The following is a 16862-nucleotide window of genomic DNA, read 5'->3' as shown; positions in this document are numbered from 1 at the left end:
ACCCCCATCATCCTTTCTCATCCTCCGCAGCTGCCTCTGCAGTATTTCCAAGACACAGGTCCTGGGCTTCCTGGAGTTTAACTACAGGAAGTATGTCAAAGTTTGGAAAGACATGCTGTTCTTTGAAGTATTTCCTCTCCTATATCTCAGTAAACTTCCTTAAGGTTTTCAATCACAATGTAGATATGCATAAATATATATGTATGTATATGTGAGTGTATGCCTGTATATATCCATGCATATGTGTGTGTGTTTCTCATCTCCTGGGAAACTTCTGGCTTCCTCCTTCTATCTAACTCAATTAAATAGAAAGCTAAACATTGACTCTCATAAATCATCTTATAATTTTTTTTTTCTATTTTTTAATTTTTCTTTTTTTTTAGATGGAAAATAATCTCCCATCTAAAAAAAATCTCCCATTCCAGATCTTCACGTGCCTCACAGCACGCAGGATCTTAGTATACCGACCAGGGACCGAACCCACGCCCCCTGCAGTGGAAGCACAGAGTTTCAACCATTGGACCACCAGGGAATTCCTATAATCATCTTATAATTTTAAAGCTATTATTCTTTGTATTTATACACTTTATTCATTTTTAAATGTCTGTGAAATTTTCTCATCTAGTGTGGCTAGAGTCTTCTCTCTACCTAGGACTATACACTGACATATTTCCTAAATAGTAGACTACTACATGTCCAAACTGATTTATCCTCATTTGGACACAAAAGAATATATACCAAATGATACCCTTTACATGAAGTACAAACACAGGCAAAACTAACACAGGCTGTTAGAAGTTAAGCTAATGTATCCTTTGTTGGGGAGGTAGTAACTAGAAGGGAACTTGAGGAGGACTTCTGGGGAGCTGAAAATGTTGTTTCTTGATCGCAGTGCTGGTGGCAATCATGTGTTCAATGTATAAAAATGCATTGCATTGTACATTTATGATGTACACTTTTCTGTATATATTTTATTTTTCAATTTAAGCTTCAAACAATAGAGATGAAAGACTTCTCACGGTACACTATCTGAAATAAATATATAATAAATAACTATGTGATATTTGTTTGCTCATTCACTCTAAGGTTCTCCCAATAAAAAGTAAGCTCCACAGTGCACCAAGAGATCCACAAAGTCTGGAACAGCGTTACCACTGAGCAAATGTTCAACGTGTATTATTGAATGAATGAGTAAGTGAATGAAAGATACTGAAAAACAAAATCGATGGAATACTTAATAACAAAATAGATAAGATATTCAATAAAGTAATATGTTTAATACTGATTTTTAAGCTTTGTTTTCTGATTTACATCACTAAAACAAAGGAATTTTCTTGAAAAATATTTGAATAAGAGAAAAAGGCACAATACTGATAGAACTATATAACTGAATATATATATTTTGTAATTCATGAAGAAATGTATAATTTTAATACTCTATGTAATGAAAACGTTATTTGGGCATTCACACAAATACAAATTTGTGGCAAAATAAACTAGAATTGAAATCTTTGGGCTACATTTTGTACTATTTTCTGGAAAAGATTATTGCATTCTAGGAGGCTTTTATATGATGACTCAAAGCAAAAAGCTACAGCTGGATAAAATAAATACACATAAACAAAAGTGTTGCTATGAAAGCTAGATAAAGTGAATCTCTCTTGTATATTTAGAACTTCTTTAAATTTATAAGCCAGAGTATGAAGATAGATATTTGTTAAATAATATTTGCTTTCTTTCAAATTTAATGTATCAGAGTACTCTCATAACTATGAAGAAGTAGCATATTCTCCCATTCCAGATCTTCATGGCAGCCCTACAATGTAAAAATTTTCCTTGGCCACCCCCGTCACGATTTACCTATTTACTATATCCTATTATCATCAATCAGTGATCATTAAGTATCCAAAAGTAATAGGACACCTAACTAGAGTTTAAAGAATCAGGCTGCATATTGGTGTAATAAAAAAAAAAAATCCATATTTTTGAATGACAATTGCTTATACATTTGAAAAGAAACAACATATATTTAACAATATAAGAAATTGTTCAAGTTTCTATCTGGTAGTAAATTGAAAATAATTAATTTTACCTACCAAAATGCTGCAGGATTTTGGTAGATATATGGAGTACGGAAAAATGCTTTTCTTGTTCCTTTGGTTTAATACATCAATTATTGAAGAATTAAAAAACTGTTTCAGGTATGACTGAAGAACTCTAAGGTCAAAATAGTTATCTATACGTCCTCCATAAATAGCATTTTCTAGCAAACCATGTACAAATTCCCATTGTACATCTTTGGTACCTATAATTAAAAAAAAATTATTCGTTTCATTTCTAAGATATTAGAAAATTTCTAAAACAAATTCGAAAATATTAAACAAATTCCTGGCTCCAGTTATATTTATAGGATATAACAATACATATTTAATTCATTTAAATCACTCCTTAAAATGCTTAATGTAATGCTCATTAATATTAATAATATTAATACTATAATCACAGAGGACCTTTTCCAGGAAGGAAGCTACCAACATAGATAACTATAATATGAACTAGGTATGGTGGACAGGAAGGAACCTGGCAAAGTCTGTTTGTTAAAATTCCTCCCTGTGTCCCATTGTCTCTGCATAGCCCAGCAATTTGTTTACCAAACATCTGCTTTTTTGCATCTCCATGTTAACTGCCTTCCTCCCTTCTGAAGTCTAAAACCACTACCCCAAACACCCTCTTTTGTTTTTAGTTGAAGATAGTATTTAAGGTGAGGGTTTCAGCCATTTTGGCAAGTTACTTAGTCTTCCTGGGTCTCTCCTATATATACATGTTATTAATTTTTGTTTGATCTTCTCCTGTTAATCTGTTTCATGTCAGTGTAAATTCTTAGACCAGCCAGAAGAACCCAGAAGGGTAGAAGAAAATTTCTTCCTCCCCAACAGCAGTAAATGCAGGAAACACAATTTTAATCTACCTAGTTAACATCACTGCTAGCATTACTAGTTTAGACTATTTCATTACTATAAAATTCAATGAATCATTCCCCTTTTTTACATTTAATTCTCCATATGTGGAGGTCCCTTAATATCAGGAAATCTTGTAATCATAAGATTATATTTAGACTTCTACCATGAGATTCAGTATCATTTTGAAGCATCTTCCTCTCAACAATTCACTGGTGTGATGTATGTAAAAAACATATGATGCTATTAATTCCATCGCAAGCTTGAAAAACAATGACAAACAAATCATTCAAACTCTCTGTGCTTTGGTATCCTCATTTTAAAAGAGCATTAATAATATTTGCCTCAAAGTGATATTATAAAAATCAAATAAATGTTCAAAAGCCTTTTGGAAAATTACCAAGTTTCTAAGCAAGCTAAAGTACTAGTATATATCTTCAAAAAAAATTGTGTTTCAAAATAAACATTAAAAAAACAACTCATGGAAATCAGAAAACTGATTGGCCTTAGCACAAAATGGGAAAATGTTGGGTCATATGTAAAAAGGAGTGGGGGAGATGCTTCCAGAATGTTGGTAATACACTATTTATTGACTTTGGGCTAGTTACAAAGGTTCAATTTATGAAAATCTATTGAATTATACCTTTATGTGTACTTTTCTGATGTATAATTCAAAGAATTTTTAAATAAACAAAAAATTCATTTGGAATACTATTAGGCATTAAATAACTATGGGGAACAAATAAATTAATATCCTATCTACTTCTACATATATACCCAACAGAAGTATATTCAAGTAGTCACCCAAAGATATAGCGCAATCATCCCAAACTACCCACATGTCCATCAAGAAAAAACTTGAAAACTACCCACCAAGAGAAGAAATACAATCACAGAATGGCAAACTATATAGCACTGAGAATAAATGGACAACAATGACATGTAAGCATATGGATGAATCTCTCAAATATAATGTTAACTGAAAGAATCCAAAGACTAAAGAATACATGATGTATGATTCCAGTTTTATAAAAACAGGCAAAGCTAATCTATATAGTTAGGTGCCTGGTCTTTACCAAAGGAATGGGGGTGGGAGAACTTGGAGAATGGTAGTAACTGGAAGGCAGCATTAGAGTAAAATCTGAGGTATTGGTAATGTTCTGTTTCTTGATTAAGGTTCTGCCTACATGAGAGTGTTCAGTTTGTGGAAATTTCACTGGGCTGTAATCTTATGATATAAGTACTTTTTGTACACGTATCATACTTCATTGAAAAGTTTTTAAAATCTCATAAACATGTAAATTAAAATGCGACTCAAACATATCTCAACATAATAAAGGCCATAGATGATAAACCCACAGCCAACATCATTCTCAATGGTGAAAAGCTGAAAGCATTTCCTCTAAGATCAGGAACAAGACAAGGATGCCCACTCATGCCACTTTTATCCAAAATAGTTTTGGAAGTCCTAGACACAGAAATCAGAGAAGAAAAGGAAATAAAAGGAATTCAAATTGGAAAGGAAGAAGTAAAATGGTCACTGCTTGCAAATTACATCCTATACGTAGAAAATCCAAAGCTCATCAATGAATTTGGTAAAGTTGCAGGATACAAAATTAATATACAGAAATCTGTTGCATTTCTATACACTAACAACAAAATGTGAGAAAGAGAAATTAAGAAAATAATCCCATGGACCATCACATCAAAAAGAATAAAATACCTAGGAATAGACCTACCCAAGGAGGTAAAAGACCTGTACTCTGAAGATGTTGATGAAAGAAACTGAAGACAACACAAACAGATGGAAAGATATATGGTGTTCTTGGATTATACGACTCAATATTGTTAAAATGACAATACTACCTACCCAAGGCAATCTAAAGATTCAATGCAATCCCTATCAAATTACCAATGGCATTTTTCATAGAACTGGAATAAAAAAATTTACAATTTATATGGAAACACAAAAGATCCCAAATGGCCAAATCTATCTTGAGAAAGAAGAATGAAACTGGAGGAATAAGCTGACTTCAAACTATACTACAAAGCTACAGGAATCAAAACAGTATGGTACTAGCACAAAAACAGACGTATAGATCAACAGAACAGGATAGAAAGCCCAGAAATAAACCCATGCACTTAGGGTCAATTCATCTACAACAAAGGAGGCAAGAATATACAATGAAGAAAAGACAGTCTCTTCAATAAGTGGTGCTACATGTAAAAAGTTGGACAGCTACATGTAAAAGAATGAAATTAGAACATTCTCTAACACCATATAAAAAATAAACTCAAAATGGATTAAAGACCTAAATGTAAGAATGGATACTATTTTTTTTTGATGTGGGCCATTTTTAAAGTCTTTACTGAATTTGTTACAATATTGCTTCTGTTCTATGTCTTGGTTTCTTGGCTGCAAGGCACATGGGATCCCAGTTCCCCAACCAGGGATCAAACCTGCATTGGAAGGTGAAGTCCCAACCACTGGACCGCCAGGGAAGTCCCTAACACTGGATACGACTGATGTAAAACTCCTACAGGAAAACACAGGCAGGACACTCTTTGACATAAATCATAGCAGTATTTTTTGGATCTGTCTCCTAAGGTGAAAGAAATAAAAATAAAAGTAAACAAATGGGACCTAATTAAACTTAAAAGCTTTTGTACAACAAAGAAAACCATTAACAAAACAAAAAGACAACCTATGGAAAGGAAGAAAATATTGGCAAATGATGAACTGACAAGGGATTAATTTCCAAAATATACAAACAGCTCATACAGCTCAATATAAAAAAAAAACAAACAAGACAACCAAAAACATGGGCAGAAGACCTAAACAGACACTTCTCCACAGAAATTATACAGATTGCCAACAGGCACATGAAAAGATGCTCAACATTGATGATTATTAGGAAAATGCAAGTGAAAACTACAATGAGGTCAGAATAACCATCATCAGAAAGTCTACAAACAATAAATGCTAAAGAGGCTGTGGAGAAAAGGGAACCCTCCTACACTGTTGGTGAGAATGTAAATTAGGGCTTTCACTATTAAGAACAGTATGAAGTTCCTTAAAAAGCTAAAACTAGCATTACCATATGATCCTGCGATCCCACTCCTGGGCATATATCCAGAAAAGATAAAAACTCTCATTAAAAAAGATACATGCACTCCAATGTTCATAGCAGCACTATTTACAATAGCCAAGATATGGAAGCAACCCAAATGTCCATCAACAGATGAATGGATAAAGCAGATGTGCTACAGATATATATATAATGGAATATTACTCAGCCATAAAAAAGAATAATGCCATTTGCTGCAACATGGATGGACCTAGAAATAATCATATTAAGTCATACAGAAAAAGAAAATTATCATATGATATCATTTATATGTGGAATCGAAAAAAATGATACCAATGAACTTATTTACAAAACAAGAAATAGAATCACAGACATAGAAAGCAAACTTATGGTTACCAAAGAGGAAGTGCGTGGGGGATAAATTTGGAATTTGGGATTAACAGATACACACTACTATATATAAAATAGATAAACAAGGGCCTACTATATAGCACAGGGAACTATATTCAGTATCTTGTTATAACCAACATGGGAAAAGAATCTGAAATATATATATATATATATATTTTATATATATATATGTACAATGGAATAACTTTGCTGTGCACATGAAACATTGTAAGTCAACTATACTTCAATAAAAAATTAAAATAAAAGAAAACTACAAAAAAAATGGGATTTGTCCACATGCTAGACGTCTATCCTTATCCTTTCATGGAAACCAAGTTACAGAATAAATGATGATGCCGTTAATTCAACCAACTTTAACAGTGCCTACTACCATGGGCTAGGCCCTGCTACAGATGTTAAGGACATACAGAGTAAACAAAATAGTCAAAGACCTTGTTTAATGTAGATTACACTCTAGTTGGAAAAGACGAACAACATTTTAAAAAATGAATGAATAAACAGGAAAGTATAAGGTAGCAGTAATGTATTAAAACAATTAAACAGAACATGGGGATAGAAAACAATTAGAAAATTACTTTAGATTTGGTGATAATAAAAAACTTTTCTGAAGAGGATACCTCTAAGCTGAGATGTGAATGATAAGAGAAGAAAATCATATAAAGGTTTGGGAGAGGAGCATTTCAGACAGAAGGAAGAGCACCTACCAAAACCTTCAGGTAGGAACAAGCCTGGTTTGTTCAAGGAACAGAAAGAAGATAAATGTGGTTGTAGGTTTTGAAAGTGAATTATATGCTTTACTTTACTTTTCTAAAAAATAAATTTGTTTACTCTGTGGAGAATTTTTGAAAGAATCTATTTCTTGGACTACCAAGGATTGATGAAGTTGAAGGATGAGAACAGAATCTTGATGTGATTTGGACATGGAAGGGACAGAAATTGCCAAAGCATTGGATGTCTGAGGATAAGAAAAAGAGAAGAATCAAGGATTATTCATAGGCTTTGAACCTGAACAACTACATGAATGGTGGTGCCATTTACTGAAATGCGGCAGACTCAGGGAAGAGTAGTTTGGCAAGGCTACAAGATGGTCGGGGAGACAAGAATCTAGAGTTGTTTAGAATAGTTTTAAGTTTGAGAGTCCTATCAACATACTCTCTTCTCTAATCCATCATTGCTCTAAACTCTAGTGTTAGCTTGAGTTGGCCCTGAGCAATAACCCTCAGGGATTGGACCATTCCTGTCTTCAGGAGGCTATTATTTGTACCTTGATTCCTGATTTCTACTTAATCATACAATTGTGATTCTACAGATTCTTGGTCTACCATATTCTTGAATTTTAACAATTCCTTTGAAAGAGATATGAATAATTTAGTTGAAGCCTGAAACTTGTGAAGGCCGTGAAGTAAAGACAAGGTCATTCTAGCTTTCTGCTTCCTGAGAGCTACAGATCAACCAGAAATCTAATGGATTATATCAAAACCAATGACCACAATAGATAATATATGAACTTTCACAAGCATGGAATTCAAAACATTAAATACAAAATGAAAAGCAAAAAGCAAATTTTATAATAGGAAGTCAAGTCACTCTTGAAAAAAACCCTATTTTTAATAAGAGCTCAAAAATTTTTTTCATTGACACCAGAGGTCAAAGTTTTCATCATTAGAACTTACCATCGAAGAGTCTGTCAATAATGCTGTAACCAGCCCGAAGATCTGATAAAGAAAACTCATAAAACTTGGTCCAACCCTATCAAAACAAATTTTTAAAAAATTAAAGAACTACAAGCAGTGTTAAAAAATATATATGCATATATCATTGCCCTTACAATCTTAAAAAGAATGTTCAATACAGACTAAAAGAAAAAAAAGGCAACTACTGAGAATTTTTAATAAAAACAATAAAACAATACCTCTAAAGTAAGAGTAATTAAAAAAGTAAATTTATTGATCTCTATAGCATGCAAAGGATTTTATAATGTCATAAATGTTTTTATCACTTAAATATGTGGCAGAAGAGTCATATATAGAAAGAACAAATTGGCGTAGTAAATCATTGAGTCTACATAGAGTGTATACATTGAGAGATTTCCTATAATTTGGTCCTTCAGAATTTTGGATTTTCTCTACAAACATGAAAACAGAAATATTACGAAAATTATTTAAAGGTCTAAAGGCATATAGTATTATTTTCTGTACATTTGACCCACAAAGCATTTATATTGTAACTAAATAAAATTATAAACCTACAGCTAATAGCTACTATGCTTGTATAAAAAGAACATTCAAAGACATTTATATGTGATAGAAAATAATATGAAATAATTAAAAATAATTTCTATAGGGCTTTCATCAACTATGACTAGTAATTAGTTTTATGCAATAAGTTCAAACTAAAATCTATTTAGACTTGAATAATATTCAGAAATATTGATACAAATTTAATTTATTCATTCATCATTCAAAAAGATTTATTAAGTGCACATTATATGTCAGGCTCTGGGAATAAAAGAATGAGCAAAAGCATATATAATCCCTGTTTCCATGTAGCTTTCAGTCAAATGTCAGGGGAGGGGTGGATACAATCAATTACTCAAATACACATACAATTACAAACTGTAATATGTTTAAGGAAAAGAAACATATTTGGTATATATAAGAAAGAGCTCTGACCTAATATAAAAGATAAGGGAAAGTCACCCTGGTGGGGAAAGGGTAAGAAATGACAGAAAAACAAAAGTAGATAGATAGTTAGGACAATGAAATGAAAGAATTTTTGTATTGGATTGTAATGGAGGATGAAGATGCCAAAAAGAGAGATATTAAGAATGACTTCTAAGCTCATGGCTTATTCAAATTGATGTTGGCAACATTCACTCACAGGTAGAACACTGAAAGAATACAAGGTTTGGAAAGGGATAACATGAGATCAATGAACAAAGTGTTCAACAAAAACTTACTGAGTGTCTGCTATATACTTGGCACTGTTTTTGTCAATGAAAATATAGCAGTAAACAAAAGAGGCAAAAATCTGTGCTCTTGAGAAGCTAATGTTCTAGTACTTGGATCTAGAATATGTGCATCTTCAGTCGTTTTTGAGACATCTAACTAGATAGGTCAAATAAACAGTTGGATATATAAACCTAGATCTTAGTTGGTCTGAGTTGGATATAAAAATTTGGAGGTCACTAGCATTTAGATAGTTATTTTTTTTAATAATATTATAGATATTGTGAAAACAAAAAAGATTTCAGTTAACTACACCTAAGTTAAACTATACCTAAGAATTAAAAATCTGTAAGGGAGACACAGACCTTCAAGATGGCAGAGGAGTGAGACATGGAAATCACCTTCCTCCCCACAAATACATCAAAAATACATCTATATGTGAAACAACTCCTACAGAACACCTACAGAATGCTGGCAGAAGACCTCAGACTTCCCAAAAGGCAAAAAACTCCCCACATACCTGGGTAGAGTGAAGGAAAAAAGAAGAAACAGAGACAAAAGAATAGGGATGGGACCTGCACCTCTGGGAGGGAGCTGTGAAGGAGGAAAAGTTTCCACACCCTAGGGAGCCCCTTCCCTGGCAGACATGGGGGGTGGGCAGGGGAGAAGCTTCGGAGCCATGGAGGAGAGCACGGCAACAGGGGTGCAGAGGGCAAAGCAGAGAGATTCCTGCATAGAGGACTGGTGCTGACCACCACTCACCAGCCTGAGATGCTTATCTGCTAACCTGCCAGGGCAGGTGGGGGCTGGGAGCTGAGGCTTGTGCTTCAGAGGTCAGACTCCAGGGAGAGGACTGGGGTTGGCTGCATGAACACAGCGTGAGGGGGTTAGTGCGCCACAGCTAGCTGGGACGGTGTCCGGGAAAATGTCTGGACCTGCCAGAGAGGCAAGAGACCGTTGTTTTGGGGTGTGCAAGGAGAGGGGCTTCCTGCTCCAAGTGCCCACAGATGGCAGAGCACTGCCTAAGCAAGCCCGAGAGACGGGCATGAGTCGCGGCTATCATCTCAAACTGCAGAGGTGAGCAAGGACTGCTACTGCTGCCGCCACTGCCACCAAATATTCTGTGTGCAAGCGCAGGTCACTACCCACATACCCCCAGAAGCCTGTGCATCACGCCACTTCCAGGGTCCCATTATCCAGGGTCAACTTCCCTGGGAGAACACATGACGTGCCTCAGGCTGTTACAAAGTCACACAGGCCTCTACTGCTGCAGACACACCCCGCATTGCAATTGAGACTACCATACCCCTCCCTCTCCCCAGTCTGAGTGAGCAAGAGAGCCCTAATCAGACACTATTTTAACCCCCTCTTGTCTGGGCAGGGAACAGATGCCTAAGGCTGGCCTACACTCAGAGGCGGAGACAAAACCAAAGCTGAGCTCCAGGAGTTGTGCGAACAAAGAAGAGAAAGGGAAATTTCTTCATGCAGCCTTAGGAGCAGTGCATTAAATCCACGCAGTCAGCTTGGTAAACCCTGCCGGTGTGGAATACCTGAATAGACAATGAGTGTTCCCAAAACTGAGGGGGTGGACTTTGGGGGCAACTGTGAACTTGGGGCTTGCTTTCTGCATTTGATTCCTTTTTGGTTTCATGTTTATCTTAGTTTAGTTCTTAGTGTTTGTTTTCATTTGTGGGTTTGTTTATTCATTTAGTTGCTCTCTTCCTTTTTTTTGAAAGGAAATCAAGAAATCAGAAATCAAGACAGTATGGTACTGGCACAAAAACAGAAATATAGATCAATGGAACAAGACAGAAAGGCCAGAGATAAACCCACGCACATATGGTCACCTTATTTTTGACAAAGGAGGTAAGAATATACAATGGAGAAAAGACAGCCTCTTCAATAAGTGGTGCTGGAAAAACTGGACAGTTACATGTAAAAGAATGAAATTAGAACACTCCCTAACACCATACACACAAAAAAACTCAAAATGGATTAAATACCTAAATGTAAGGCCAGACACTATAAAACTCTTAGAGGAAAACACAGGCAGAACCCTCTATGACATAAATCACAGCAAGATCCTTTTTGACCCACCTCCTAGAGAAATGGAAATAAAAAGAAAAATAAAGAAATGGGACCTAATGAAACTTAAAAGCTTTTACACAGCAAAGGAAACCATACACAAGATGAAAAGGCAGCCCTCAGAATGGGAGAAAATATTTGCAAATGAAGCAACTGACAAAGGATTAATCTCCAAAATATACAAGCAGCTCATGCAGCTCAATATCAAAAGAACAAACAATCCAGTCCAATAATGAGTGGAAGACTTAAAGAGACATCTCTCCAAAGAAGATAAACAGATTGCCAACAGACACATGAAAGGATTCACAACATCACTAATCACTGGAGTAATGCAAGTCAAAACTACAATAAGTTATCACCTCACACCAGTGAGAATGGCCATCATTAAAAAATCTACACACCATAGATGCTGGAGAGCATGTGGAGGAAAGGGAACTCTCCTGCAGGGAATGTAAATTGATACAGCCACTATGTAGAACAGTATGGAGGTTCCTTAAAATACTAAAAATAGAACTATCATATGAGCTAGCAATCCCACTACTGGGCATATACCCTGAGAAAACCATAATTCAAAAAGTGTCATGTAGCAAAATGTTCATTGCAGCGCTATTTACAATAGCCAGGACATGGAAGCAACCTAAGTGTCCATCAACAGATGAATGGATAAAGAAGACGTGGCACATATATACAATGGAATATTACTCAGCCAGAAAAAGGAATGAAACTGAGTTATTTGTAATGAGGTGGATGGACCTAGAGACTGTCATACAGAGTGAAGTAAGTCAGAAAGAGAAAAACAAATACCGTATGCTAACACATATATATGGAATCTAAAAAAAAAAAAAAGAAAGAAAGAAAATGGTAAGAAGAACCTAGGGGCAAGATGGGAATAAAGATGCTGACCTACTAGAGAAAGGACTTGAGGATATTGGGAGGGGGAAGGGTAACCTGGGACAAAGTGAGAGAGTGGCATGGACATATATACACTACCAAATGTAAAATAGATAGGTAGTGGGAAGCAGCCGCATAGGACAGGGAGATCAGGTCGGTGCTTTGTGACCACCTAGAGGGGTGGGATAGGGAGGGTGGGAGGGACGGATATGAAAGAGGGAAGAGATATGGGGATATATGTGTATGTATAATTGATTCACTTTGTTATAAAGCAGAAACTGACACACCATTGTAAAGCAATTATACCCTAATAAACACGTTTAAAAAAAAAAGAAAAAAAAAGAAGATATGGCACATATATACAATGAAATATTACTCAGCCATAGAAAGAAATGAAATTGAGCTATTTGTAGTGAGGTGGATGGACTTAGAGTCTGTCATGCAGAGTGAAGTAAGTCAGAAAGAGAAAAACAAATATGTATGCTAACACATATATATGGAATCAAAAAAAAGAAAAAAGGTTCTAAGAACCTAGGGGTAGGACAGGAAAAAAGACACAGACGTAGAGAATGGACTTGAGGACAAGGGGAGGGGGAAGAGTAAGCTGGGACGAAGTGAGAAAGTAGCATTGACATATATACATTACCAAATGTAAAATAGATAGCTAGTGGGAAGCAGCTGCATAGCACAGGGAGATCAGCTCGGTGCCTTGTGACCACCTAGAGGGGTGGGATAGGGAGGTCGGGAGGGAGGCTCAAGAGGGAGGGGATATGGGGATATATGTATACATACAGCTGATTCACTTTGTTATACAGCAGAAACTAACACAACATTGTAAAGCAATTATACTCCAATAAAGATGTTAAGAGAAAAAAATGTGTAAGGGATACGTACCCATCGGCAGTTAACAAAGTTCTCATAACATTTTAAATAAACTTTCTACCAACTCAAAACAAAGTCTTATTAATAAAATTTCTTATATAACTCTATTAGATCGTATTTGTGAAGAAAAATGCTCATTTCAACATTTTAAAAATACCTTAAAAATTAATCAGTATTCATAAAACTCTCAAGACTGTTGCTATCAATATTACTTAATATAGCAACTTCCAACTAAAATACTAATTCTGAAATAAGAACTATACTCTGTAAAGCACAGTTACTGATATACTGCTAGATGATTAATGATTTTTTAAAAATATGGTACAAAAATTTGAATGGTAAGTTTTGTTATTCATATCACAATTCCTGACAGAAATTATGTTGTAAATTGTGGAGAGATTCTCAGTAGCCAATCAAATCCTATTAATCTGACATGGAAATCCAGGCACTGTGTAAAGTGCTCTTATGAATGAGATTAAGCCTGTTATAAAGGTACTCACAAACTAGTAAGAATAACACAATATCAAAGAATAACAAATATAAAACAAAACTGACATTACATCAAATGCAGTATTAGAGGTACAATATACATGTGTAAAATAGGGAAGTTAACACAGCACTGCAATGAAAAACAGCAAAGGAATAATCTTTTACTAACACAGGGAATGAAAACTAAGTTGAATTAACAGTGGATCTTTACTTCTCAAAGTTGGCTGTTAAAAAAAAAAAAGCAAAACCAAATAAGGAAAAGAAGTAAAATAGAGTTTGTGGAGCTCATATCCCTATGACATGACATCTAGCAATTAATGGCATTCAATATTTTGTCTGCTTTTACCTCTAAATTTATGATTTTTATCAGAGCAGAATGTTTTTTTAAATGACATTTTCAAATATTTTTGTTTGTGTGAAAATGAACTGCTATATCCTCTATGTAGAGCATTTTGGTAATATTCATGAACTTTTAAAAATACACATATCTTTTGAAGCAAACATTCTACATTTAGGAATTGGCCACCATGAACAAGTGTTAAATGAGGCAATCATAGGGATATCCATTGCAATATTTTTTGTAATAGCAAAGATTAAAGAAAATATTTATGCCCATCTAACAATACAAACTGCCTAAAAATATTTATACGGATATCATGAATACAAATCATATTTTAAAATTAGGTGTTAAATAGGTACTAGTATTTAACAATCTCTAAAATGTATTGGTTAATAAAGCAAAGTACAGAACTGTATGTATAATGTGCTGCCATTTGAATTAAAAAGAACATATGTGTGCATATAAATGCATAAAATATATTTGTGTATTTATATAATATCTCTGAAGGACATCCAAGAAATGGTGAACAGTAGGTGCCCTGGAAATACAAACTGAGTGGCAGGGGATAAGGAGGGAGGAGACTAAATCTTAATTTGCAAGCTTTTTCATAGCTTTTTAATTTATAATATGTGCATGTGTCACAATAAAAAATGAAAACTGGGCTTCCCTGGTGGCGCAGTGGTTGAGAGTCCGCCTGCCGATGCAGGGGACACGGGTTCGTGCCCCAGTCCGGGAAGATCCCACATGCTGTGGAGCGGCTGGGTCCATGAGCCATGGCCGCTGAGCCTGTGTGTCTGGAGCCTGTGCTCCGCAACGGGAGAGGCCACAACAGTGAGAGGCCCACGTACCACACACACACAAAAAAAACCAAACAAAAAACCCCCCAAAAAACAAAAAAAAACTAATTTTGTTTTTAAAATGTAAGTTTTGTTTTCTCATAAAAATGCATCACTATGACTATTCTTCATGTATGCATCAGGATTAACTGATACATTACCTAAGGATGAATGTCAGAGAAATTAGGGGCAAAGGCTTTAGAAGATGGTGAGCCTGCCCATTTCCAAGCTCAAGTTAATTACCATCGAGATTAACTGTCCTACTTTTGTAAAATAAAAATAATAAGCGTACCCTTTAATAAGTATAGTGTGTAAAATATATGAAACAAACATTGCTATTATTATTTACTATTTCATTGGTTTGACAAATATTTATTGATAGGCTATACCAGGCACTGTGTTAAGCACTTCTAAACATACACTATTTCATTTAATCCTCACAACAAAGGTAAATATGATCATTATTCACATTTTACAGTCAAGGGGATAAAGTAATTTACCTAAGGTCATACAGCAAGGAAATTCTAGAGTCAGGACTGAAACTCCAGAACCTATGCTCTTATTTTGATATGCAACTGAAATATAGAGAAAGGCTAAAAGGTGGGCAGATGGGGAGGGCAGTTTGAGGAAAGATTATCCCAAAAGAAGTAGACAAAGTTTAAAAAAAGAGGATAGTTTCCCATCCATTTAAAGATGGAAGAATGCTGAAATTTTTGCTAAGATAGGCATTTGGCAAGAAGATCAGAGCATGGTACCAGCTAGGACTGCCATGGCCATGAAAAACTGTGCTCTATTGGTGGTTTAAAAATAAAATCTAGAGCCTACGGTGAGAAAGCTTGATGGATTAAAAGACCATAAAGAAGTCTCATGTGATTGAGGTGTAGAGAACAGATAGAAAAAAAGCGGCCTGGGAAGAGGTTGAAAAGATAGGCAAATATTTCCTTCTGGATCATGGTAAGAAATGTGCATATTTTTTCCCAAGTACAGTGGAATTCCATTTGATGGGTGTTAAGCAGAGGAGTGAAAAAATCAAAATTACATATTAGAAAAATAATTCTGGCTGCTAAATGGAAAAAGCAGGTAGAAGAGTTGGAAAAGTAATTCAGGTGAGAGGTGATGAGGCTTGAAAAGAATAGTGAGGAGAAATGTACAGATTTGAAATACATTTTAGAAGTAGAATCAACAGGATTTAAACACAAGTTGAGTAGGGAAGAAAACCATACCAAGAACAACTCCTATGCTTCTAACTTAGGGAAGTAAACAGATATCAATGCCTATTATTGAGCAGAATATACTAAAGGAAAAACAGGTATGGGAACTCGGTTTTTGAACATTTTTGAACTGGTGAGATATTAACCATAAAAATGATACCTAACAATGATGAATTATGATGGCTCACACATTGTTCTAAACACTTTAATTCAAAAACATGTGAACTAGATAACTATATACAGTCCAGAAGATTAACAGAGAAGATGGAATCAGAGATATAAATTTATAAATCATGAAGGAAATTAAGAAGTAATCCTAGCTATTTATACTAAACTGTAAAAATATTCTAATATGAAAAAATGTACACCTTAGACTATATCCAAGACATGTTCTTACTTACCTGTGGAATGTAATTTCTTCTTTCTTGGCATGCAGCATGAAACCAAGCAAAACTGAAGAGAGCATGAGCTCGATGTATATTATCTGTTTTGCTAATTTGCTCAGAAGTCCAAGATTCGTAAGTACGCATTAAATTTTTCTTCAAACCTGGAGGTGACTAGAGAAAAAACAAACATATTGTTTAAAACCTTACAAATAAAATAAATCAGTATTTAACATATTGAGAACATATTTTAAGGCAAAAACTTTTCACCATTACCAAGTTTGACTTAAACTATTTTATTTTATGTTACTTCAAAATGTACTAAAGAAGGTGTGGCACA

At 34.8% G+C, this 16862-nt stretch overlaps 1 protein-coding gene across 1 annotated transcript in view; it reads right to left on the bottom strand.

The window, feature by feature from the left end:
• DYNC2H1 (dynein cytoplasmic 2 heavy chain 1) overlaps window positions 1–16862 on the bottom strand; it is a 370694-nt gene that overhangs the window by 122068 nt on the left and 231764 nt on the right. Inside the window, exons 79-81 of the mRNA XM_030835708.2 lie at window positions 16541–16696; window positions 8131–8206; window positions 2097–2305 (exon numbers count right to left, since the gene is read on the bottom strand). Of these exons, the coding sequence (XP_030691568.2) occupies window positions 2097–2305; window positions 8131–8206; window positions 16541–16696 (441 nt within the window). The remainder of the gene's footprint in view (window positions 1–2096; window positions 2306–8130; window positions 8207–16540; window positions 16697–16862) is intronic.

The sequence above is a fragment of the Globicephala melas genome, chromosome 8 (genome assembly GCF_963455315.2).
Source record: "Globicephala melas chromosome 8, mGloMel1.2, whole genome shotgun sequence".
NCBI lineage: Eukaryota > Metazoa > Chordata > Mammalia > Artiodactyla > Delphinidae > Globicephala > Globicephala melas.
The sequence above is the reverse complement of the archived record's forward strand: the minus strand, read 5'-3'. Positions and strand labels throughout refer to the sequence as shown.